Consider the following 27,801-nt stretch of genomic DNA (forward strand, 5'->3'; position numbering starts at 1 on the left):
CTTATTTAACAAAATAAAAACTCCATTTGCAAAAAGTTAGCCATATAGTGCTTTTATTTGACATTATTGCCTAGGTTTCAGGATAAAACATAAACAAATTCAAATGGAAAACCATTTGTCTTACCATTGTTCTGCCCACTTCCCCCCACACACACCTCAACTTATCTTAACCTTCATTTCCTTCTCTAAAAAAAAAAAAACAAAAGCCACTTACAAGAGTCTAACATATCTAAATGTACAGTATATTTCTACCTAAGAGATTAATCATCAAAATCATTTTTTAAACTGTAAACAAAGCTCATCCTTAATCTATTTCATAATCATAATCATCATCATCCATGCTGATTTTGCTGGAGAAGTCTTCAGGTTTTGATTTCTTTTTGGCCTCTTTGCTTTTCTCTGTCTGGTGTAAGTGATGCTCACACTGCCTCATGATCTTCCTGGAAGACATCCAGCTCTCCCCTTGTCGTTCAGCTGGGGCTGCGCATTGTCCTCCCCTCACATCTGTACCCTTGGCCTTAAAGATCTCCCTGGCTCTCAGGAGACTGCAGGTGCAATTCCATGGATTTCCATCCAGGTACAGGTGCCTGAGGCGAGGCAGGCCCTCCAAGGCTTTGAGGTCTAAAGCAGAGATCTTGTTGTTTCTCAAGTTTAGAACTTGAAGCTGCTTGAGATCTTTGAGCTCCCTCTCAGCAATATCCTGAATGGCATTGCCCTTTAGGTCCAGCCTGGCTAAGGTCTTGGGGAGCCTGCAAAGTGTGGAAACAGGATGTGAGCAGAGGCCATGATCATTATCCACAACCACCAAGACAACTGAAACAGCAGTCCCACCTTTTCTATATAGTCTGTCCCTTCTTAAACTAGAAAGTATGTTGGACAATTAATTATAAGCAAAAGTCTGTCTTAGCCTATAGGTCTTTAACTATTTCTGATAGGTTTTACTTTCTACTCCTCTGATTTTTCTAATTCCTATTCATAAAATGTTAATATTTTGTCCAATTTGTTTATTGTCCAATGAGATCAATAAACAAATTGATAATAAAAACACTATGTTCCCAATTCTTAAGTTGGCAAAGGCCATAAATCAATAATTTATAAAAGAAATTAAAATGTCAAATAAAAATATGTTCTTCAGGAATAAAAATAGAAGGAAAATGAAAAAATAATACAGCGCTTTAATGTATCAAATTAGAAATTATCTGCTTTTAAAATTTATTGCTGCTGAGGCTATAGTAAGAACTGTTACCATTTTGTAACTGCTTTGGTAATATGTAATAAATTTAAATAATGTCATGCCATTTGACTTAGAGAATAATATGAAAAGTAAATTGATTTATTTACAAATATGTTTGTACATATTTGATCTCATTTATAACAGCAAAAAACAATAAAGGATAATGTCCAATGATTTGGAAATTATGAGACAATAAGCTACTATGTGATTATAAAAATCATATTTCCAAATAACTTTAAAAATACTATTTCTATGAAGAATCTTTTCTAATTATGACTCCAAAATCCAGAAACTATAAGAGATTAACAAATTAAAGAACTTAAAAAGAAATTGTGTATGGCAAAGGACATATGCAAAGTCAAAAAACAAATACACTGCAGGTAAATACCTGTACCTTATAGCACAAACAACTAATTTCCTTGTATATAAAGATTGAAAAGTGATTCTCAAAATAAAACAGAAAATGAACAAAAATTATTGGAAGTTCACATAAAACGAAAATCAAGGGTCCTTAAATTTTCAGCCTTACTCAGAACACAGAAATGAAAATTAAAACCATAAAGCAGTGCCATTTCTTCCCTATCAGACTTGCAAAACTCCTAAACCACAGCAATATATTCTGTGGGCAAAGCTGTGGAATGACAGGTGATCTCATACATTACTGATGGGCTTTAAAGCAGCATAGCCCCTGTAGAGGAGAATTAAGCAAAGTCTAATAAGGTTGGGGGTGTAACTTACTGGTAGTGCACTTGCCTAGCATGCACAAGGCCCTGGGTTCAATCCCCAAGCACAGGAAAAAGAAAACCTACTAAAGTAACATCTGCATTTACTCTTTTAACCTAGCAATCCCACTTCTAGACATATATCCTTGAAGTTCTGACTATACTAATAAAAAACAATATATGTGGCATTTACTATGATATTACTTATAATTGAAAAAGATTGGATATGACCCAGTCCATCAGTAAAGAACTACTATGTAGCCTAAGGAAGAAAGAGGCTGGTCTAAGAATTACCATAAAATCATTTCTACAAATTATTAAGTTGAAAACAGCATGAAGCAGAATAGTATATATAGTATGCTAGTTTTGTGTAAAAAGAAGAAATAAGAATTATATATACATATTTGCTTACCTTGGGGAGAAAAGAATAATAACTCCAAAGTGAATGAAAATGACTACTTAGAGCAAGTGGTTGAGTCCATATAATTTTAGCTTTTGAATTATGTCAATATTTTACAAAAAGGAAAACAAAATCATCTCTAACAATGAACACAAGCAGAAACAAATAAATCTAATTGATTAACCAAATGCTTATGTTGATAACAGCCATACAGAAAAAATGCTTTGATGGAACATCTTTAGTGGATATATTTAAGCCTTAAACTCTAAGGACAAAAGCATACCCAGTTTTTTCTTGGTATATTTATTATTAATCCTAGTGTTAGTATGAAATTTTGAAAGTTTTTAATGAATATTGTGTAACAAAACAAGAAGTAAATACATTCATCCTATTAGGAAATAAGACTTTCATTGTAAAAGAAGATACAAATATAAAAGAAAAAACTTTTCTGTTGTTAAATAAGAATTGGAAATGTCACTGTGAATCTATAATTTTAAAAAATATATTTTCTGAGGACTAGGAGCACGGCTAAAGTGGTAGAGAGCTTACCTAGCAAGCGGAAGGCCCTAAGTTCAATTCCCAGAACCACCAATCCCCAGTACTAGCTCTGTGTACTAAAGGGACCTGGAAGTCATATGGCATTCTTTTAGCAATGCCACCCCAATAACATGACACACCAAGCACACAGATATTAGTTTTGGAATTCCAATATCCACTCAAAAGAACCAGAACTTCTTGGAGAAATGGCTGGTTCTATCTCTGGGGTGAGTAAGGCCTAGAACTTCTGAGCCAGAATACAGTGAAATGTTCAAAGATTAGTGGAACACCCATCAGAATGGCTATCAATGAACATGAAATACAAGAATTGGCAACGATGTGGAGAAACTGGAAGACTTGTACATTCTGGTAGGAATTTAAAGTAGAACAGCATGGTGGTTCCTCAAAAAAATAAAAATAGAATTACCATACAATTCCGTACTTCCACTTCTGATTTTAAAGAATTAAAATCAGGATCCTGAGGAAATTTTTGTATGACCATGTTTATAGCAGCATTCTTCACAATGGTAAAAATGTGGAAACAACCCAAGGGTCCACTGACAAATACATAAACAAAATGTGATACACACACACACACACACACACACACACACACACACACACCACAATATGGAATATTATTCAGTCTTAGAAAGGAAGAAAATTTTCTGATACATGCTATAACATAGATGAACCTTTATGAAAGGCACCAGGAACAAAAAAATTAGTGCTGTATGATTCCATTTATATCAAATATCTAGAATAGGCTTAATTCATGGAAACAGAAAGTCAGATAGTAGAGTGGTGGCTGCCAGGATATGGAGGGAGAGAAAATAGGGAGTTGTTGTCTATTAGATATAGAGTTTATTAGATGAAAATGTTCTGGAGATTGGTTGCACAACAATGTGAATATTTTTAATGATACAAAACTGTACTATTAAAATGATTAAGATGGTAGGCTTTATATTATGTGTATTTCACCACAACTTTAAAAAATTAATGGGGTCATATCTCTCAAACACAAGAGTCAGCTTGAAAGGACTCTTACTGCCAAATATCATACAGTTTTAACATCAAAAGGGACTAGGTGTAAATGGTTATTATCACATGGACTAAATAAAGATCCATGGGTTTGTAGTAGTACTTTGGAAAAACAGAAAAAGAGAAAAGGGAAATGAAAAATATAGTATTAAGTGCAAAAAACAGAATACATAATTGAACGATCCTAAATACTGAAAAACAGATTATGTGCTTATATGAACAATTATAGATACTTTTTGATCTTTTGGCATACTCAGTTTTCAGGAGAAAAACAAAGTTTTTCAGTACTATGGTCATAAATTTGGAAAATGTCATGCTAATGCCTATTGGTAGAAAATACAAAAGAATCATAGTGCTAAACCCCAAAATCTTTCTGTTACATGATGATTTTGTACTTTTCTTTTTATGAAGTATGAGAATTTGGAAAGTTTTATAGGAAAAAACAAAGGCTTTTTAAGTTGAACTATCATCTGAATGTTACTCTCATACAATGGGAACACACTAGATATACCTTTATGCATTTTAAATAGTCATTGAATTATATTATGGTAGTCCCAGCTATATTATTGAAATACTGAGGAGAGAAAACAACCTTAGTTATACTTCATGACAATGGTAACTTTTGCTTATTATAGTATAATTCTTACATGAATTTTATTCCAAAAAGTTAGTGGTTTATATTTAGGCATTTAGCCTAAATTTTGATCTACTTTTTAAGCTAAACTGGTCATTTTATATTTGTGTTCATATCCTGAATTATGCAGTACCTAAATATACATAAGTATGATTTTTTACTACAGTCATACATTCTGAGATATGCATTAGGAAATTTCATTATCATACATACATTATAGAGTATACTTACACAAACTAAGGCAGCTATGTTATTATTAGACAGTATAAATTTAGGAGACCACAATACGTGGTACACTGTTGCCAGAAATATTGTTGTGAGGCACATAGCTATATTTTAAAGCCTTAATTACTGAAAGTGTCTTCTTGTTAGAAGGAATAAAATTTATCAAACAAAATACATTGATTTACCAGGAAAACCCATTTCACTCATGTTAACAGTTTAAGCATTAAATTCAACTTGGAATTAATGTCCAAAGAATATAATTTGGTGTGTACACCAGCTTATAGAAGGTGACTCTCCAAAAAGGTATACAGAAAATCTCTTACAGTATAGTTTCATCTTGTTTCTTCCCCTGAGAAAAATGGACTATTCATAGGTATTAGTTGTAATGGTAAGCAAGACGCCACTCTCATTGCAGAGGACAACACAGCCCAACTGGAGAAAGACACAGTAGACTAAGCTGAAGAGTCAAAAAATCCCTACTTAACTAAGACTTGTATTTTAACTTGGGGTATTCTGTTTACCAGTATGTAGTTTTAGGTGTTATTTCTCTTCAGAATGTTCAGTATACAGAAGTCACATAACAAATGTTACATAGTAAAATTGAACAAGCCAAGTTTTCTTTTAAACAAATAAACGCAGTTCTGGGCTATATGATCCAAAACTTGTGCTTGTTCTTAAACCTACCTTTTTCTTCCTTTTTTATATTTATGGAAATTATAACCAAATTTACATCATAAGAGAAATTACTACTTCTCTTGGTTTAGTAACCTTAGTCACTTATTGCTTTATTATAATTTAATATAGTTTGCCTTTGTATATCCCATTTTTATTAAAAAGTAACTCTGATTTGAAACATGATTGTAGAAATACTATCATATTTTCTTTGGGTTTTGCCAGTAGATGGTACTTGCATACAAGTGAGATAAAATGTTAACTTGTATTAAGTTGTAGAAAGCTATTCTGGATTTGAAATGTCCAAAGAGACAATAAAGAAGAGATAATATAACTCCTGTTTGTTCATTAAGTGGAGATTGGTGAAATATGAAGCAGCAGAAAATGAGGCCTAGATTTTGGGCATTCTAAATAGTATAGTAAATTGCTAACAGTAGATGAAATCAGAAGCAGGATCATGTGGTGACAGGATCATTTCCCTGTCTAGAGCTAGACTGTTGTGCTTAAATCCTGGTTCCACTATTTATTCAGGATGTGAATTTGACTAGGTTTTCTGATTACTTCTAAGCCTTAATGTCCTAATCTACAGAATAACTAAAACAATATACCTACCTGTAGAGGACCACTATATGAAGTAACAAGGAATAATGAATGTACCTAAGTCATTGCTGTTTTTAACAAGCACTTACTAAATGTTAGCATGTTGAGGCAAATGTAGTAGGCGCCACAAATCATACACTATTACTTTCTTGATGAATTATAGAATGGAGACTGGCAAACAAAAGAAGGAACTTGGGGAAATTCCATTTGTGATGGGAGCAGGTTGTTTATAGAAAACTGAATTTCATAGTATAGATTTTGTGAAAGAATAAGAAACATGGAAATAAAAAGGAAAAGATGTCCTTTTTAAAAGCTCATAAATAAAAGTTTTTAAATTCAATTGTAAGGAATGGATATTATTGTGTTTTTATTCTTTATGGGTGGAAAATCACAGAGAAACTTTCCTGGGTCATTCTCACTTTCCAATGCAAAAAAAGCTGTGGCAGGAGTTATTAGGGGTACTTAAAAATCACAAGACTTTTGCTATCACAGCTCTTTGACAGAACACATAGTTGTGCTGCTTGACTTTAGGCTCATTAGGAAAGTCCACACTCAAGTCATAGTACTTCTCGATCCAGGCTGCACATTAAATTCATCTAATGAGCTTTGTAAAACACTGATGATTGGGCCCTAACCTTGAGACATCTGACTTAGTTGGTTTGAAGAGAGGCCTTGGCTTCAGTATGCTTTTTTCTACTTCTCTAGATAATTTTAATGCGAAGCCAGATTGGAGAACTACATCTCGCTCATAATTGCAATTCCATTACACACTAATGGAAATGGGTAAAAGTATTGTGCCTTTTGCTGTCACTTACAAAAACACAAATAGTCTGGTAAGAGCAAATAAGCGAGCAGTTTTTTCACTCACCAAACTTAGCAGAATTACTTAATCAAGTACTTTCTAAAAGTCATTCAAGTAGAAAAGTCTAGTGACTATATAATTTTTCCCATGGCTGTCACAGGCTCTGTCACATCCTTAAGTGATATAGCCACTCCTTAACCTATTTTATGAGTTTTTCTTTTATTCACAATTCTTTTTCTTGAAGTAGGGATATTCTAGAATAGAAAATAAGGTTTGATCCAGGCACTGTGACTCACACCTGTAATCTAGCTACTTGGGAGGCAGAGATCAGGAGGATCATGGTTGGAGGCTAGCCTGGGCAGAAAGTTAGCAAGACTTCATCTCAACAAATAAGCCAGGTGTAGTGGCATGCCTTTGTAGTCCCAGCTACATGAGAGGCCACAGGAAGAAGGATCGAGGTCTGAGGCCAGACCCAGGAAAAAATGTGGGACACTGCCTGAAAAATAACCTTAAAGTGGCAGAATGCATAAGGCCCTGAGTTCACATCCCAGGTCAAGAGAGACAGAGAGAGAAAGAAAAGGCTTCAGATGTTTGCAGTAATTTATTTAACAAGCATTGAAATGGTGTAAGCATGTTCTTGATTTGTGCTGGCTGTTCTTTTCTTTAGAACACTCTTCCTCCCAAACAGATTTATCACTAAATCCCTCACCTCCTTCAAGTCTTTGCTCAAAGCTAACTTTTCATAAGAGTTGTTGTGCTTACCCTATTTTAAATTGCAACTGGGAGCCCCATCTTCTGTATGTCTGAACCTGGTATCCATGCCCTTTTTTTGTTGTTAACTATAACACCTAACATAATCTAAATAGTATACCTTACTTATGTATTATGTTTATTGCCAGTCGTTTTTTTTTAAGTAGTACTGAGGTTTGAACTCTGGGCCTTGTACTTGTTAGGCAGGTGCTCTACCAGTCTTTATCCTGGTAGAATTTAAGCTGTACAGAACAGGAACTTTTCTCTCTTATTAAATTTATGTGTGTCAAGCACCTGGTATAATTATTGGGAAAAGGTGGGGAGAAAGAGTATCTGCTAAAGTTTGAAATATCACTGTTGAATTAAACTGTATGTACATGCTTATGCATTAAAAAGAAATTGATTACTTTCAAGCAAACTTCAATATGTATTTTTAAAACACTCAGTTCAGTTGGAAAACTCACTTTTTGATGTTTTAACTTGTATATAGATAGCATATTGGAAAAAGTTTAAATTCCATTTCTAACTAGAAAAAAAATGAACATCTGTACACAGCAAAGATAATTTTCTCTTTCTCATTGATAAAAAATTACTATAACTAACAATCAAATTAGGTAAATTGAGTGCCGCAGAATTCTATAGAAGTTGGTATATTAATTATAAGAAATTTGAAGCCAGGTGTGGTGGTTCATGTCCATAATCCTAGCTATTAGGGAAGCTGAGATTGGAAGGATCATGGTTTGAGGCCAACCTGGGCAAAATATTCTTGAGTACCAATCTCAACAGGAAAAGTTACACATAATAGTGCAAACCTGTTATCTCAGCAACAGCAAGGAGGATCCCAAGCAAGGCCCTATCTCCAAATTCACCAAAGCAAAAGTGGCTGGAGGTGTGGTTCAAGTGGTAAAGCACTGGCCTCGCAACCATGAAGCCCTGAGTTCAAACCCCAGTACTAGACAAAAAAAAAAAAGTCGATACTACTAAAAGACAGGGCAAGAAGTCTTTGTTTCCAATAAAGTGCTCTCAAAGGATAAAGAATAATAGATACATACAACAAATACAGTATCTTTTAAAAACAGAATTGTGCTTCATTTTACTGTTTTTCTTTATTACTTTAAAATGTAAAACATGAAGTAAAGTCTAAATAAATAAGATCAATGAATGTAAACATGTACATTAGTTACAGATTTTGAGTGGATGGGTGAACAGGTGAAGTAAGTTCAGTATAGAAGGAATGACATTTGGAAAGAGCAATTGTCAGTGTGAGTGAGTGAGTGTGTGTGTGTGTTTTGTGTGTTGTGGAGGGGAGAAGGAGAGTGGGAGAGAAAGGAAGGGAAGGAAAGAAAAGAGATGGAGAGAGAAATTAGAAGGAGGGAGAGGGAAAAGAAGGGGAGAGGAAGAAGGAAAGAGGAAAAGAAAAGAGAAAGAGACAGCTGAAGAGATAACCAAAAACAGAAGGTAAAACCAACACAGATGGACTTTCCCACTCACAGACAGAAATAAGCAGAATCAGCTTAAGCCCTTTAAAGGTCCTAGCACAGAGAATAACAATAAATACAAAATAATATAACATAAATATACAAAATAAATAAAAATAAAACAAAATCAAAATAAATACAGAATTGCATTGTTAAGTTATGATTTTTCCCCATAACTACAACTTCGGTGCTTTTTAATATCTTACTATACATTCCCAATCAATTTTTCTTGGTATCCTTCCTTTGCTAGTGGGCACTCATGTCCAGATTACCTGTTGGTTATCCACACTACATATTTAGAAATCAAGATACAATTTTATAATATTTCATATTGTGTTTGTCAGTACAGATACCACCTGTGTGTGTCTTGCTTCATAAGCAACATAAGTTAGGGCAGGATTCATTCCGAGGACTGGATATTCTAAAGCTTTGTTTAAAACTTCTATCCCTAAACTTTTTATTAATATTGTTGCTTAAACAGCATGCTGATAAGTCCCAATCTTTGGAAAATGTTTATAGTAGCTGCAATAAATGATAGCACTCACTTACCTTAAAGGTATCGACAATAGCAGATTCTGCTCCAGGGCCAGGTTGGACAGCTGAGAACACCTCTGAAGGGCTCCAGCTTCGAATAAGCTGACAATGTTGTTGTCCAGAAACAGATGTTTCAAATCTCTAAGGTCCTGGAAGTCTTGTGCTGTAACTCTCTGAATAAGATTATTGCTACAGTCAAGTTTTTGCAGCCTTGCTGGTAGTTTGTGGGGCAACATTTGAAGATGATTTTGGGATACCTCAAGAGTAGTTAAATTGACAAGAAGTTGTGCCCCATCAATGGAAGAGAGGAAGTTCTCTGACAGGTAAAGATGGGAAAGATTCTCTAAGTGTTTCACATCTTGAAATCTAAACTCTTTGAGTTGGTTTCTCTCCATCTTTAATGATAGCAAGGATTTGGGTAGATTAACAGGGATTTTAGAAAGAAAGTTATCACTGAAACTGAGGAACTGCAAAGACTGTAGAGAAGTAAAGAAGCTACCTGGTATAAAATGTAGTTTGTTATTCTCCATGCTCATGTGTTTCAGATAGGGAAGGATCAAGGGGCCAGCTACAGAATCTATATTGTTACCATCCACCATCAAATTTTGCAAACTGACCAGGGAAGAGAGCATGCTGGGAGACAGGGAAGAGATCAGGTTGTTTTTAAGTTCAAGGACTTTTAAATTCTTCAATCCTTCAAAATCTGATCCCTGCAGGGCATATATTGAATTATCATTTAGTTTTAACACTTCAAGACTGGCTGGGAGAGCACCGGGGACTCGTCTTAACTTATTTTTCAGGAGTTCTAAGGTCTTCAAGGTACTCAGTATTTTGAAGGTATCATTTTCTACAAACTCCGTTCCACAGGCCAGCAGAATAAACTCTTCTAGCGCCAACAGTCTGGTGAAGTTAGATAGCTACAAAAAAAAAAAAAAGGTGTGGACAAGAAAGGGGGAAAAAGCAATAAATTAAGTTGTGGAAAAAAATCATATACATTATCATTACAATATTAGTGACAAATTCTGATTTCCTTTCATGCTCTATGGAAAATTATTGCTCTTTTGCCTGGTGTTGGTGGCTCATGCCTATAATTCTAGCTTCTTGGGAGGCTGAAGCATGGATGTAGGCCAGCCTAGACAAATGTTTTGTGAGACCCCCCATCTCCAAAACAACCAGAGCAAAATGGACTGGAGGCATGGCTCAAGTGGTAGAGACCTGCACTGCAAGTGCAAACCCCTGAGTTCAAACACTCGTCCCACATTAGGATATATAAATATAAAAAATATATTTATTTATATATATATTATATGTGTGTGTGTGTGTGTGTGTGTGTGTGTATATATATATATATATATATTTCCAAGATATGTATCTTGGAAAAGTGTTGAAGGTTGGATCCTGGCTATTTTCATTATAATTCCTAACATCAATGTGTATGATATTGAAAATATTCTGAGCACTTGCACACACTATTCCAAGACACAGAATATTGGCTAACTGTTACTGCATATTTTCTGATGGAGCAAATTCATTTGTAGGCAGAAATGCTTACAAATTGCACAATGATTCACACACTAAACCATTCTTTTGTTGCTAATTTTTAATATCCAGAAATTGAGCAATCTCTGTAGAGCAAAGAATTCATCTATCCGTATTTTTCAGACCTAATGTGTTTTCTCTCCTATAATTTAGGTAATTGCCAAGTCTCATTTATTTGTTTTGCAACTTTCCCTATCTCTCCTTGTCTACTGACCTCCTACTTGACATGCACATCTTTTCCTTGATGATATATATAATCATTGTGTTTGGTTCTAGGTATAAGGTTATGTTTAGACAGAAAGAATTAGTTCATCTTCAGATTGGTAAATCTTCATAAAATTTTCAACCTGCTGTAGAATTCAATTAAGCTGGAATTTTCAGTGTGCAATGTAATGTCTCTTACTATCTACAGTTTTTAAATATTTAATTATGCAGTGGAGCCATTTTTAATACCAATGCATGACAAACACATTCAAAGTGCGTTAGTTTTCATCACATATTTATCATAGGTATTTATATTGTGGAAGGGCACATGATGTGAATTATGGTATATTTTAAAGCATTTTCTAATATGTTATTCTATTAGAAGAATTCTTCTAATAGAATTAAAATTTTTAAATTCCTATAAATGGATGTTTTAAAAACAATAGTTTTGGAAGCTGCCTTGGGTTATATATATATATATTTGTTATTTTCTTAATGAATAATCAGTTGTATTAATTTCCTAGTCCAAATAATGCTAGAATTTTATTTGTGTATTTATTGAGTATCTACAACAGCCAAGTGCTTTTTTTATGTGCTATCATCAACTTCCTGATAACGCTGCACGTTTGCTATCATCAACTCTTGCTTCTAGATAAGGAAACGAAAATGTGAAATAGTTGAGAATTTCAACAAGTGCTGTAGGGGCTGGGATGTAGCTCGGTGGTACAGCGCTTGCCTAGCATGCGTGAGGCCCTGGGTTCGATCTCCCAGCACCAAAAAAGAAAAGACAAAAAAAAAAAAAACCTCTCCCCTCAACAAGTGCTGTAGGACTCTAGACTTTCTTCCTCCTCTACACAATTTTGTATTGCATTTGGCCTATAATTAATGTTTTTCATAAAGGACTCAAGATCCAGGCACAAATCGTATAGTTTTAGAAAAACAGAGATTTTAGAGATTAGTCCAAATCTTCCAGTTCAGTGGCAAATTTCAGGCTGAAAAAAAATTTAAATGATCTGCCTAAGACTCAGAAATACTTAATCCATGCTGCATTCTGAAATGCCCTTTTCTAGATTAATCTTTCATATAAAGTCAGGAGTGACTTCAGACATCGATTCACTTCTTGGATGTTTGAACTCTCAAAAGAAGAACTTGGTGTAACTAGTACTTTTACTTATATCTGAGTTATCACCAGCCCTGAAAGATTGCTGACTATATAGTAAGTCTCAGAGATGATATACGTGTGAATAGGCAACCTATTTTGGGAATAGATAAAGTGTGATTTCAAATTTTCAATCTGCTTTCTTTTCTAGTTGTGAAGTATACAGACTGGCCTAAATCATAAGCATACTTCATATTCTTTTGTTCTTTCATTTTTTACTGTTGTACTGAGGGTACATTGTAACATTTATAAAAGTTCTTACAATATATCATAGTTGAATTCACCTCCATCATTCTCCTTTATTCCCCATCCCCCCATTCCTGGAATCGTTTCAACAGGTCTCATTTTTCCATTTTCATACATGCGTCTATAATATATCCACCATATTCACCCTCCTACACCCTTTCCTTATATCCCCCCCCCTTCCCATTGGTACAAACCCCCAGACAGGACCTGTTTTACCTTCCTATTCTCTATTTTTTAAAGAAGACACTTTTGTTTGTCTAAGATGGCTAAACAGGGAGCTTCACTGTAACATTTCCATGTATATATATATATATTATAACCTGAATTGGATCATCCCCTCTATTTTGTCCTTTCTACCTTAGTCTCCTTCTTTTGGTGATTTCAACAGGTTTAAAAATTCTATATTCATTCTCGTATAGGAAATATATCAATTATATTCACCTTCATCCTTCTTTAACCTTCCCTCTCCCATTAGTGATCTCCCCTTCTCATATATGCACTGTAGACCCAATACAAACAAACTTCATATTCTTAACTGAATCTAGTAGCTACCTGTTTTATTAAACATAGAAGGCATTTGTTTTCTTTTTGTCAGTTAAGACATTAGTGGTTAATTTAAATGGCTCCCATTTCTGAAATATTTACTGTATCTACTCTTTACAAAGTTCTAGGCAGAAGCATGATTATTGCTGTTCTAGACAGGGAAACTAAGACTTAAGATAGTGAAATCAAGGCTAGCTTTGCGCTAGTCTCCTTTTTGGTAACAAGATCACCTGCCCAAGTATATCCTGCTAGCAAGATAAGATAAATATTGGGCTACTGACCCAGGTTTAGCTCATACCAGTGCAAACAATTTTAACCTTACTGATATAACATCCATTTCACTGAAAAATGTAGAATTCTAGTGCCATAAATAGTGAGGAAGATACCCACTGAGTTTCAACTTTTTGGGTAGATTTGCAGAGCTGACAATGGAAAAAAGAATGTGCCAGAACTAAATTCCCGTTTTAATGTCCTATCAAGGCTATGCCCAGGAGATGTGGAAAGAATGCTTTTATCCTACAACTAACCTTGGAACTGCTGGCAACTTATTCAATGTTACTTAAAAAAAAAAAAAAGCCAGGGCAGGCTCTGCTCCAAGCAATAGAGGGCCAACACCTTTCTTGGGTTCTTTATATGTCCAGTGTACAACACACCCACAAAGAGATGACTTCATACCTGCGTGAAGCAAACGAGGAGTGAATTTATAAGACAATGTTGGAACTCTTTTGTGATTATTGAAACAACATTTGCTCTTTATAAGCAATCTTAAAACTATGGAAAAATAGGGAAGGGAAATAAAAATAACTCATAATCTCATTGCTCAGTGGTAAACCCTGTTTATATATTTCTTACCCAGGAGAAACTAAATGTAGCTTAGCTTCTCTTTCACAAAAAGATGTAAAGTAGAATTATTTTAATTGACTGCCAGCATACACTCACATTTGTCCTCTGCCTTTGAAGAGACTATATCACTTTGGCTTACAGCAGAATGACAATAGTGAGGTAAATTTAGTTATGTTTTGCATATATGGACACAAAGAACTGGACTAAACCTGCATGTCTCAAAATAAGAATGAATTAGGTCATCTAGTGTAGTGTCCATTTTGTATTACGTGTAATCAGCTGCTCATGTCTTTCATTCAACAGTTAGGCAGTTCATTAGAGCTTGAACATAAAGTATTAGTTAGTGAATAGCATTAGAAAAGGATGGAGGGCACAAAAGAATGAGGTTGACTACATTCTCATATCATACATAAAAACTAATTCAAAGTGGCTTTTGTGCCTAAATGTAAGATCTAAAACTACGAAACTCTTAGAAGAAAATATGGATATAAATTTTTATGACCTTGGATTAGCTAATGCTAAAAGCACAATTGACACACACATATGCACACACACACACACACACACACACAAAGATAGATTTGACTCAATCAAAAACTTTTGTGTATAAAAGAACACCAACAAGAAAATGAAAACCTAAAGAGTGGGAGAATATCTGGAATGTCTAAAGAATGCTTAAAAGTCAATAATTAAAAAAACAAGTAACCCAATTAAAAGATGGACAAAGAATTTGCATAGACATTTCTTCAAAGACAGTATGTAAATGACCAGCAAACAAATACAATGATGTTCAACATCATTAGCTATTGGGAAAATGCAAATGAAAACTGCAGTGAGCTATCACCTTGGACACACTGGGATGGCTATGATTAAAAAGCAATGATTACTAGTAGGTATAGGTGTAGGTGTGGAGAAATTGAAACTGTCATAGGAATGCAAAATAGTGCAGCAACTTTGGAAAGTAGTCTGACAGTTTCTTAAAATGTTAATAGGGTTACCACATGACCTAGATATTCTACTCCTGGGTACAATGCAAGAGAAATCAGAAACTAGGTCCACACAAAAACTGGTATATTGAAACACAAATATTCATAGCAGCATCTTTCATAATAGGCAAAAAAAAGAAATGATCCAAATGTCCAACAGCCGAAGAATGAATAAATAACATGTATTATATACATACTATGGAATCCATTCAACCTTAATAAGGAAGGAAATTCTGACACAAATCACAACACGGATGAACCGTAAGGACATTATGCTAAGTGAAAGAAGCCAAACACATTTACATAAGTGTGTCATTTATAAAAATGACATTTGTCATTTTTATTACTGTCAAACTGAGGATCAACTTTAAAGTATTTCTTTTCTTTAAATGTAGACACCTGATTTGTGAGTTCAAACCAAGTAAATAGAATATACATTGTATTCACCAAATACAAGTGAATATGGTCACGTAAAACCTGAGAAATTTTAAAAGAGAAATATTTCCCAAAGCTTTTTATTTCCTTCACAAAACAATCCTGACTTTCATCAATTTTTCTGATATGAACTGTCTTTCCAAGAGACAGTTAACTAGGTTGAAGTGAGGGAAGAGGTAATACAAAGCTCAATGAACCTAAACTAATGACAAACTGACTCATTTGATAACTGAATTTGATGAGAGGTATAATTTCATCTTATTAACTATGAAGAAGAGTAGGATCATTTCCAGACTTAGTAGACAGCTCAAGTCTCAGAGAAAATATTTAAGCATTTTATCCTTTAACTAGGTGTCTTGTTTAAATTCTAAAAAAAAATCTACATGGTCACATTTGCTCCCTGGCATTAGGCACTACTGAGTTAGAAGGGAAAAATAAACAGATGAAGATAATTGTGCTTATTAAGCTTGGCTAGAATTACCACACCACATATATTAAACTCTGACACCTACTTAAAAATTTCTTAAGCAAATGAAGGGAGCAGGTGTCTCTATTTGAAGGGAAGTTACCTTCACCAGCTGCCTCTCTGCAAGTAGCTCAGAGAGAAATTTCCTTATCTTGGGGTTTGGACCTATGAGGGAAAAGCAGCAAATAGTAAAGGGAAAAATCAGAGAGTCATAGAACTTTCTAATTGGAAGAGGCCTGCAATCATTTATGTAATCTAGCCTTCTCATTTCATAAAAGTAAAAAAGACTAGAGTTTTTTTAAACAGCTTATCTAAGATGGTCATATCTCTAGTTAGTGAGAAAACTAAGATGGGAACCCTAGTCTTTTGATACCTTTTGAAACAGAGATTAAAAATAAAAGTTACTTTCTGTAGTATAAGTCAGACAAATCTATTGTACTCTTTCCATTGTCCTCTGGATAGATGAGCATAAAAATAAAAGTCTTCATTCAAAACACATAGAGGGGCAGTGGGGAGAAATGACCCAAGCCTTGTATGCCCATATGAATAATAAAACAATAAAAAAAAAACACATGGAAACAGAACTGCAGGTAACTTGACACAACAAAAACAATTTCCTTTGTATAGGTTTCCTCGAAGACACTGATACCTAGCTAGTATGGAGGTTTCGTATTAAATATTCTAATATACTGGTTCATCTTGATAGTCTTGTGATGTTTTATCATCTGCCATCTATGACATAAAATAAAACTTTTCCTTGAAAGGACTTATTCTCAATCCTGAGAACATAAAGTGGCAATGTGCTCTTTTTGTTAAGAAAGAGCCCATTGTTTACTTTTACTTTGCAACAACATAGTTTTTAAATTGTTGGGCTGGTGGAGTGGCTCAAGTGATAGAGAATCTGCCTAGCAAGCATGAAGCCCTGAGTTCAAACCCCAGTACCGCCAAAATTTTAAAACTAAAAATAAATTGTTAAGTAAACATTGAAATAAAGTATCATTAGTTGCAGATTCTGACTTTTCTGGCTACTTCACAAAAAAGAAATATCCAGAGACATGTAATATCTTAGTAGTACACAGCAAGCAGGTAGTGAAACTACCCTATCTTGAGAACAAACACTTTTAAATTATAATTATACAAGTCAAGTTTAACAATCCCACACTCTCTACCAACCTGACACACACACACACACACACACACACACACACAAATAAAACAAATAAACAAAAAACCCCCCGCAGCAAACAGGAATATAGAATGACATAGTTACCTGGAGGTGCTGAATTTTGCTGTGGCTAATGTAGAGTTTCTTGGTGGTGGAAGGAATACCTGATGGCACCTCTGTTAGTCTGTAGCATTGCACAGACTGAACAGAATCACAGCTACATCTTCTAGCACAGTTAGGACTGAAGCCATGGCTAAGAGAGAGCAAAACAAGGAAAGCATAAAGCAGATGCATCTTCCAAAACACTAATTCTCAGGTAGCAGGCAAGTGCTTAGGTGATGTCTCACTCTTTATACCATGAAATCTGATAATAGAATCTTATGAATGTGTACTCTGTCAATGTAAGAAGACAGGAAAGAAAAAATTCTCAATTTGTCTGGGTTAAAATGTTAGCAACCATTACAAAGAAGAAAGGGCTTAAACATTGATAAGCTGCCTTAATATTTGTAGGTGAGCAAAACCCAATGTTATTTATGACTTGGAAGGCTAATCTGCAAACACCTCTATTATCTGTAGTTTCCTTGTTTTGTTAAATGTGACACTAGGGAATTAGTGGGAAAAGACAAAGAGCTGTTTTATAGTGGGCCATAAAACCTTTGAATTTTCTGTGACCCTATATTAAAACCATTTTTGGAGGACTGAAACTGGCAGGTGTTTTCTTCTCACATTAACTAGTAAGGGAAAATAGGCAGGTTTTCAATTTGTTATTATTGTTTCAGTAACATTTTATGGCTACATGAAACAATGGGATACAATGGAGAGATGTTTAGCGCCACAGATAAGGTGTTTCATTCCTCTGCCACTTGATCCACCCAAATATCATGTTTTGGAAAATATCTTATCCACTCAAAAATGTTGATTCCATTAAGAACGAAACATCAATATGGATCTATTATCTTTATCTATGTGTAATGGTATGGGCCTCTAGTTTCTTCAGAGAAATTTGTCCAGTGTTCTCCAAGTGTAGAAGGAAAGAGGTCCAGAGCCTTCTTTGTTATGTGGCAAAAGATTATACAGAAAACCCCACAAGTGGAAGAACTAAATGCCCTCTTGCTGCTGAGCCTAAGCAGATTGCTCCAAAGCAATCCCTTTACATGGAAAAGCTCCTCTAATCCCCTCTTCACCCTTACTGCTCTTTGCAACAGTGGTCATTTGAAGCCCATTTCTTTGGTCTAATAATCAATCATTTTATTTCCAGAGTAAGGGTTCCTATGTGCTTTTCCCAAAACAACTTTCGACTCCTCTTTTCTGATGGTTTTGCCTCTGTTTTTTCTTTAACTATCAGAGACAAAAAAATGATAAATTTCTTTCCTGCCAATGTTCTGCCCTTTCAACAAACTTTATTTATTGTTTTTGCCTAGAAATAGAATTATTTCTTAATTTTAAGAACTTTCAAATATCAGAGTAATGCTCAATAAAAGACTATTTGGGAAAAACACCAAGGAGGAAAAAAATCACCGTTAGTCTTATTCCAAAGTCAAACATTACATTTCTAGTTTCTTTTCTGTGCCCAAGCATAGAAAAAAAAAAGGACAGAAATACTCATTGAACACTTTTTTGTGTTTCTAAAAAGGTAAATTTATATTGTTACTTGAACAATACCTGTAAAATCCTATCCTCTCCTCTGCCATCAATGACAGCAATTTTTGGTTATACAACATATCAGTAATTTCCATTTTCTGTCATTTGTGGGTGGCAAGGGGATTCCCTTTTCTTTGAGCCTTGAGATTACAATGCATTCTATTTTTTCTTCTCTGTAGTTCTGTATTATTACCTCAATTTTGGTATTATTTGTTATATTTTATACTGTGAGTAGATTTATTTATCAAGTTGTAAACATACTCATATATAATTATGTTCTGCCCTTCTCACTAATATTTTCTCTATTATTTCATAGTTTCCATAAACTTAAGTGTCAAAACAATTCTCCATCAAGAGTTATGATCTATAGGTTAACTACTTTCTAACTTGTATTTTTTAGGTTGTTTTTCAATTTTACCATTGTAGGTGTTAATAACTTTGATCTCAAAAAAGTTTAAGAGTGTTTTGAAATATAAAACATTATTCTGAGTGAGGTTAGCCTGGCCCAAAAGACCAAAAATCATATGTTCTTTCTCAAATGCGGACATTAGATCAAGGGCAAACACAACAAAGGGATTGGACTTTGATCACATGATAAAGCAAGAGCATACAAGAAAGGTATGAGGATAGGTAAGACACCTAAAAAACTAGATAGCATTTGTTGCCCTCAATGCAGAGAAACTAATGCAGATACCTTAAAGCAACTGAGGCCAATAGGAGAAGGGGACCAGGAACTAGAGAAAAGGTTAGTTCAAGAAGAATTAATTTAGAAGGTAACACACATGTACAGGAAAGCAATGCGAGTCAACTCCCTAGATAGCTATCCTTATCTCAACTAGCAAAAACCCTTGTTCCTTCCTATTATTGCTTATACTCTATCTTCAATAAAACCAGAGATAAGGGCAAAGTAGTTTTTGCCTGCTTCTACCTTACTTCTGACTTTTGGAATTTTCACAGGACCATAGGTGTAAAGTTTTGGTTTCTAGCTCTTATGGTCCATAAAATTAAGTACAAGGCATGCATTTCTTTTCTGCACAAGATTTAGTAACACCTTATCTGATTATTTTTACTTGACTTCTTTGGATGTGGTGAAGTAAAGGAATATGGTGTCTTTCTCAAAAATGAAAAAATCAGTGACTTACCCAGCAATTGTTAAAAATAGGGCCCAGACATAAAGGAAATGCAAATCAAAACCACACTAAGATTCTACCTCACTCCTGTTAGAATTGCTACATCAAGAACACCAAGAACAACAAATGTTGGAGAGGATGCAGTGAGGGGAAGGAACCCTCACATACTGCTGGTGGGAATGTAAGCTAGTACAACCACTATGGAAAACAATATGGAGGCTTCTTTAAAAATGAAACAGATCTGCCATATGATCCAGCAATACCATTCCTACGGATATACCTGAAGGCATGTGACTAAGGTCATTACAAAGGCACCTGCACACCCATTTTTACTGCAGCACTATTCACAATAGCCAAGCTATGAAAACAGCCTAGATGCCCCATTACTGATGAATGAATGAAGAAAATGTGGTATTTATGCACAATGGAATTTTATTCAGCCACAAAGAAGAATGAAATTTGTCATCTGCAGGAAAATGGATGGAACTGGAGAACATCATCTTAAGTGAAGTTAGCCAGGCTCAGAAGGCCAAAAATCTCATGTTGTCCTTCATATGTGGATTATAGACTTAAAACAAATGCAGAAATATTACTGGACATGGGTCACACACTAAGGGGAGCCTGCGCACGAGAAAGATAGAGAAAGGGAAGGAAACCAAAAACCTGAATGTGGTTGATGTGCTCACTGTATAGGAATGAATAAAGTAATATTAAACTGGCAGAGGCCACTATGGGAAGGGGACTATGAAGCAGTGAAGAAGTCTGGTAGAGATGAACCAACTGGGGTTGTAATACACATACACATGGAAACAACATAAGGAAACTCCCTGTATAGCTATCTTCATCTCAAACTAATAAAAACACTATTTTTTTTTTTAAACTCACATGTTTTTTCAACAAAATTGGAGAACAAGAGGCGGAAGAGATTTTGCCCAGAGGGTGGGGGGTGGGGGTGGATGGTCACCAAAACAATGTATATACATGCAAGTAAAAAAATAGGGCCCAGAAGGCTGGCTCACACCTGTAATCCTACCTACTCTGGAAGCATGATCATGAGGATGGCCATTTGAGACCAGCCTGTGTTCACAAGACCCTATCTTGAAAATATCCAACACAAAAAAAAGGACTAACAGAGTGCCTCAGGAGGTAAGGCATCTACCTAGGAAGCATGAAGTCCTAGTTCAAACCCAGTACTGCCAAAATAATAACAATAATAATAGTAGTAGTAGTAGTAATAATAATAATAATAATAATGCCCAGAATCTAGGTTTAGGTTTTCAACACAAGAAAGATAGCAACTTCAAGGAATGTGCTTTGAATTTGGATTAGATAAAGTTCTTGGATCAGGTTCTCAAATCAGGCTTTTCCCTCCCTGACTTGCTTTCTTTATCTTTATTCTCTCTTTCTCCTTATAAACACCTCTTTTTTTTTTGAGTGGGACTGGGCTTGAGTTCAGGGATTTTTGCTTGCAAAGCAGGCACTCTTCCACTTTTGAGCCACACCTCCAGTCTATTTTGTTCTGGTTATTTTAGGGATGGGGGCTCATGAACTGTTTCCCTGGGCTGGCCTCAAACCTCAGTCCTCCTGATCTCAGCCTACCAAGTAGCTAGGATTACAGGTATGAGCCATTAACATCCAGCTAAGCATTTTTGATTGTCCTAAAAATGTGGAAGAAAGGGAAAGTGTTACTGGTCTCTAGTGATTAATGGCCAGGAATGTTGCTAAACACCCTAAAATGAACAGGATAGGAACCATAACAAAGAATTGTTGCAGTCAATTGTTAAGAAACTCTGCAATGAGCCAGGTATTGGTGGCTCACACATGTAATCCTATCTACCTGGGAGGCTGAGATCAGGAGCATTGTGGTTCAAGGCATGCCCAGGCAGATAGTTCAAAAGACCACATCTCCAAAATAACTAGAGCAAAATAGACAGGAGGTGTGGCTCAAATGGTAGAGTACTTGATTTGCAAGCACAAAACCCTGAGTTCAAACCCCAGTTCCACAAAAAAAAAAAAAAAGAAAGAAATCCTGCATTAAATACAAGTTGTATACTTCTATGAAACTAGTATTGACCTTCCTTGATTTATTAAAAGCAAAGGGCAAGGAATAATTGGGCTAAACCCTGAAGTTACCTAATATCTTAATGTAGTATTTGAGGAACCATTACCATGGAAGGCATATTATACCAGGCTGAAGAAATCTGTAGAAATCTATTTTTAAGTATTGCTCTTACAATAAAAGGAGGATTTAACTTTGCTTAGAGCATGCTGATGAGTTTTTGTTAGTTTCATAGGATGTTAACATACGAAGGAGCCTTACAGATAATTTAGTCAACACCCCTTTTCCCACTGTCCACCGCAAACTAAATTCCAGAAAGGAAATGGACTAATCCAAACTGTTCCTGACCTGGATCTAGAAGCACCAGCTCATGATTCCAAGTATAAAATTGGTCAGCGAAGAAGACTTTTCAAACATGAAATCCTCTTTCTCTCAGATAAAATAAAAATAAAAATAAAATTATGTACATGACTTTTTAATTTGTTTATTCTAGAGCATGTTGAATAAAGAGTGAAAGTTTAAGGTAAAATAGAAAAATAAGTTCTTCTGGGGCGAGGGAGTGACTCAAGTGGTAGGGAGAGTGCCTGCCTAGAAAGTGCAAGGCCCTGAGTTCAAACTCCAGTATCACCAAAAAAAAAGTTCTACTCTAAGCCTCATTTTTTTCCCCTCCTGTACAATGAAGGTGTGAGACAGGAGGATCATGAGTTTGAAGCCAGCTAAACTCTAAGTAAATAATAAATAATAAAAAGAAAGAAAAGATGAACTAAGGTTTGTCAAATCTGTGAGCAAAAAATAGAATTTGAAATAATGATAGTTGTATCAGTTTGGGTTATTAGTTTCAATAGGCTGATTAAAGGAAAGTGGGTAGCACACAGGATTGTGGGAAAGTCTAGAGAACCAGATTTGAAAATTGGCAATAATAAAAGAAAGCTATGTGGCCAGAATCACAAACAAAATCACTCCTTGATCAAGTGAGAACACCATTGCTAGTGCCACTGCAGAACACTGACTCACGGGCTACCACTAACCAGAAATCTGATGCCATGGTTAAGATGCTACTTAAACTGGATGACTCTATCTCTACTCTCTTCCCTGTTTCATACCAAGTAGTATTCCCCTGAAGTCTGCTCACTCTGTCTACGTTAAAATTTCAGGCAGATGATTGTAGTTAGCTTGAAGTAGTTCATATGCCTGTGCTCTAGCTGTTATGAAGATAGAAAAGTAATTATTTGACATTTTAGTTCATCATGGAGGGAGAACTTTAACTCCCACCAAGTCACATAAGGTTGGGAGTTTCCTAAACAGAGGAAAAGAGCTCAAATACCTATAGTACTACATTTGCAGTGACAAAATTTCACTATCGAAATCTTTTTGCCCTTACTCCCTCTGCTCACCATAACCACAAAGGCCAAATGAATTTTGAATGAGTTATAATTCTAATTAAATAATTTAAAGTATTCTTATATTTTTAAAAATCAAAATGCAAAGAAAGGTAATGTTGAAGGGTATTGAGAATGCACTTGTTTGGGGGACTCTTGTAGAACTAATCTATAAGGAACATAAATGGCAGAGGCTGATAGAGGAGAGCCTATGTTTGATCTGTGAAGTCTAACAATCAAGACATAAATAGTAACTTGATGGTAGATGAAAGAGGAAGAATCAATGACTAGTAAACTCTGATACCACTGTTGATAAATGGTGTTTATAGATAATGGGAGCTGTGGGAAAGGGTAAATGAAAAACTAGATCAGGTAACAGTGGAGAAGCACTTAGAATTAGTTCTTAGTGTTGGAAGGCAATACAAATATAGTAGTCAGTATGTAAAAATGTTTTGTTTTTAGGTTTGGGTATATCAAACAAAATGTAGTATCTAGTAAAGTTTAGCTATGAAATAGGCAAAATAATTCTTGAAGCTTAAGTTTTACTGTATTTATTAGTCAAATAAGCCAGGTCATTGTTAAATAAACTTTCTTTGTAAGTTAGCATAAATATTCCTTGACTTTTAAAGACAAATATGTATTTTATAGATATCCCTAACCCTGAAACAATATAAAAGTTTATTTAGCAATGCTTTCTAGCATGTATCAAAGATATGTTCTTTTTTTTTGGCAGTACTGGGGTTTGAACTCAGAGCTTAGTGTTCTACCACTTGAGCAATACCCCCAGCCCCAAGGGTATGTCTTGAAAAGTGATTGTTTTTAGAATTTCCTAGGTAAAATACTGTAGTATCTTAATGATTGAAATTATCCCAAAAAAAGTTATAGCTTTCTTCTCATATTCCAAGTCTCATGTTAGCACCTGTCCAAGTCTCATGTTAGCACCTGGGGTTCAAAGATAAGTAAATTACAGATAAGCAAGAAGTTCACAGTCTAAGGGTTTCTAAAAGAATATGGCAAATGTTATAGCATGTATTTGCAGAAAATTAATGAAGATGGACTCAGAGCTTCACATAAGAAGGAAGGCTTCTTGGAAAAGGAGGTGTCTGAGTTCACTCTAAATCACTTCACTGAAATTCTCAAGCTTTGAGAACAATTAGACAGTTGTCCCACTTAAATTAAAAGAAAAAAATAGGAGAATGAAACTGAATAAATCAGTTTGAGATGCCCAAACTTATTTCTTTAGCATGACTATCTGAAAATTTCAAATTGTTTAAAAACACAAGTAATAATTATAGTTAATATAATTAGCACGAGTACTTTGTTCCAAAATTTTCCTACATTGACATTTTCAAATGTCAGTGGATTTTCCTTTGACTTTATTCATTCATCATACAACTATTTATAACCACCACTAGCACTTACTTAACCTCTTTTTTCTTTTCCTGGTAGGGTTAACTGAAACAAGGGAAGCTTAGTACAGGGCCTGGAACACAGTAGAGTTCAACAAGTGATAGCTCCCTCTCCTGTCCAGTGTGTCCTTTACAGCGTCGTTGTAGTCAATGATGCTCTAGAAGTTTCTGAACTAACCACATAGCTAATCACCAATACCTACTACGGAAACCTTTAGCGTTTTTCCTCTTTCCCTAGCTTCCTCACCCTCCACTCTCTTTGTTCTTAGTGGCAAAACTCAGTAGCGATAAAATAAGGTTTTATTATATCAGATTGTTTTAAATCACATAAGAATGATTCGTGAAGTTTCTGCTAGTCCAACTGCAAATAGAAGTATAAGACTTTTAACCCCACAACTACAGAAAAGACACAATAATGTTCCAAATCCCAGAGCTGGTAAAGGCAATAAGTGTAGATACAGTACATGAACAACAGATGGCAGCACTTAAACATCAAGCCCTCTTTTTTCTTAGTGGCAAAACTCAGTAATCATATTTTACTTCTATCAGGTTTTTTTAAATCACATAAGAAGTTTCTGCTAATCAAACTACAAATACAAGTATCAAGATTTTTAATCCCACAAGTACCAAGAAGACAATAACATTTCAAATCCCAGAGCTGTAAAGGCAATAAATGTAGATATAGTACACAGACAACAGATGGCAGCACTTGAACATCAAAGCCCTCTCCATTTCCATGTTCTGCTTTGACTTGCAGAATTGCAAAACTCCAATCAAGGCAAGCTAAAGATTGTATTAGGGCACCTTATGAGCATTTTAAATGGTCACTAAAATGGCAAGCAAATAGGATGTAGCAGCTGCTACATAGTATGGCATTGAGAAGCGACAATATATGAAACTTGTGAGTCACAGATGGTATGACTTGTTGGATCTTTAAAGGTTCTAACAGAAATGGAGCTGGGTTCTATAATTCTGAAAATAGGGGTATTCACCAACCATCAGAGCATTGGACACATAAACACTTAAAATATAGCTCAACAGCACCCACGGGATAGATTACACAATTGATATTTTTAAAAAAGAAATGTTATATTCAAGTATGGCCCATATAAACTAAAGAGTTTTAAGTAATAGAAAACGAATACTACACTTGCTTTTTCTTAATATTTCTTATACATTAATAATTTGTATATGGCTTATAACTGGGAAGAATTTTTTTTGGAAAAAAGTTTCAGAATTGACTTGGCAATTTATTACACTGGAAACTTATACAAGAAGAAATGGATTCCCTCATTTTTCTGAATCTCATTGTTAACAGCAAAGAGTTTGGAGAAAAAGACACCTAGATTGAAATCCTAGCTCAGTAGCTCTTTAGCTGTGTGGCCTTACCAAGATACTTAAGATCTCTATGATTCATCTATTTTTAAAAAGTTACTATAACATCCTTCCAGGATTTTGTGAGGATCAAAGAAATAAAGCAAATAGCACAATGCCTAGCACAGAGTAAGTACTTAATAACTGAAAGTTACTATTACTGTGGGTCTATGTATCCCCCACTCCCCTTCCCCACTAATTTTTAATTTATTCCCAGTTCCTGCAAATGTATTGCTAACCATATTAATTGTAGAAAAAGTGGTTGGGAGTTTGCTAGTTGTAGCAATGTTCTTGTAAGTATTACAGATAAAAATGCAGTTAATCTTGAAAGGCAATGGTACTGTCATATTGTTATGTACCAAGACCTGTGTGAAGGTCCCTATTTAAGTTCAAGGTAAGGATTTTATGGGTAGTTTTGCTTATCTAAGTTTGCTGAAGCCAAAGGAGTTTACTGTTTGGTGCTAACCAGCTTGCTGAAGCACGCAGAGTGCAAACTAAATCTGTGACTTATTGACATTGTGTTCGAAATCTGTGACTTCTTCTTCTTATTGACCTTGTGTTCGTTGTTGAGGGGCACACAGTGAAGGTTTTTGTTGGTGATTAATTAGAAGGGTCTGAACCAAGAACTAATCACAGAATATTCTGTACTCAATCCCCAAATTCTTCCTTAGGCAACGCAGAAGAGACAGTTCCTCCCAGCCCACTCTAATCAGACTGGTCTCTCTTTCCTTTTCCAGGACTATTTTTGGACTAGAAAGAGGGGTTTAGAGGGGGTAGGTGGAATGTAAACAGAGCAGTGCTGAATGCTTCCAAATGCATATCAAATTAAAAGGCTGTAGTTGTGAGAGTTAGCCTTAGTAGGCTATGAGCTCAGCTTGAGTTAGTGTCCTCCTATCTCATTAGTTTTTGTCCTCAGTACCCCAACTGTGGCCTGCATTCAATATATTTATGAATATATGAAACATATAATTTCGTTTTTCAGAAATGTCACATGCAGGGACGATTACTAGTTTTCTAAATAATCACATCATTTGAGGTGTAATGTATGACCTAGAATGTAGTAAAGTGAACATGTGCCAAGCACTGACACTAAGCATTCTATCTTACTGCTGAGTAGTAAATTTTGGAGACTAGGCTTCCAGGTCAAACAATACAAGACTAATGTAGGGAGACTAGCATGTGACAGGCTGTAAAACTTGAACCCAGGCCTGTCCGACTGTTAATGACAAGAGGGTAGGTATTCTATTAACTCAGCAAAACCTGGTCAATAGCTCCGACGGGCCCCGGATTTTAGGGTCTAGTTTACAAGAACAGCCAGTATATCCAGCCACCCCACCCAAAAGCAGGAACTGGAATGGAAAAGGTAAAACGTGGCTATTGCGCACGCTCACACCGCTCTCTGCGCTCCCATCCCTGCCCTTGGAAGCGACTGCGGCAACTTCCCCGAACGACTTTGGAAAGGCTCCCGCCCAGTGTGAAATCAAACTGGCGTAAGCCGTTCTCTTCTGCGACGTGGACATCCTTGTCCTCCTCGGGCCTTTCCAACTTGGAATCAGGCACCACGAGCCTCCGTTTCTCAGGGATTCGAGCAAGG

The 27,801-nt window shown here is 35.4% G+C and overlaps 1 protein-coding gene across 2 annotated transcripts; it reads right to left on the reverse strand.

Annotated features, from left to right (window-relative positions):
* Positions 1–27,755, reverse strand: LOC109693830 (nephrocan-like). Of its 2 annotated transcripts, XM_074075720.1 has the most exons (4): positions 27,599–27,755; positions 17,321–17,468; positions 9,645–10,546; positions 1–749 (listed from the first exon to the last, which is right to left on the reverse strand). In XM_074075720.1, the coding sequence occupies exons 1-4, from the start codon at positions 27,616–27,618 to the stop codon at positions 305–307; spliced, it is 1,515 nt and encodes a 504-aa protein (XP_073931821.1). In that variant the 5' UTR covers positions 27,619–27,755; the 3' UTR covers positions 1–304. The 2 variants fall into 2 exon arrangements, with proteins under 2 accessions (XP_073931821.1, XP_020030983.1); XM_020175394.2 differs by lacking the exon at positions 27,599–27,755 and having other exon boundaries at positions 17,321–17,660.
* Positions 27,756–27,801: the final 46 nt, after the last annotated feature.

This window comes from Castor canadensis, chromosome 1 (assembly GCF_047511655.1).
Source record: "Castor canadensis chromosome 1, mCasCan1.hap1v2, whole genome shotgun sequence".
Lineage (NCBI taxonomy): Eukaryota > Metazoa > Chordata > Mammalia > Rodentia > Castoridae > Castor > Castor canadensis.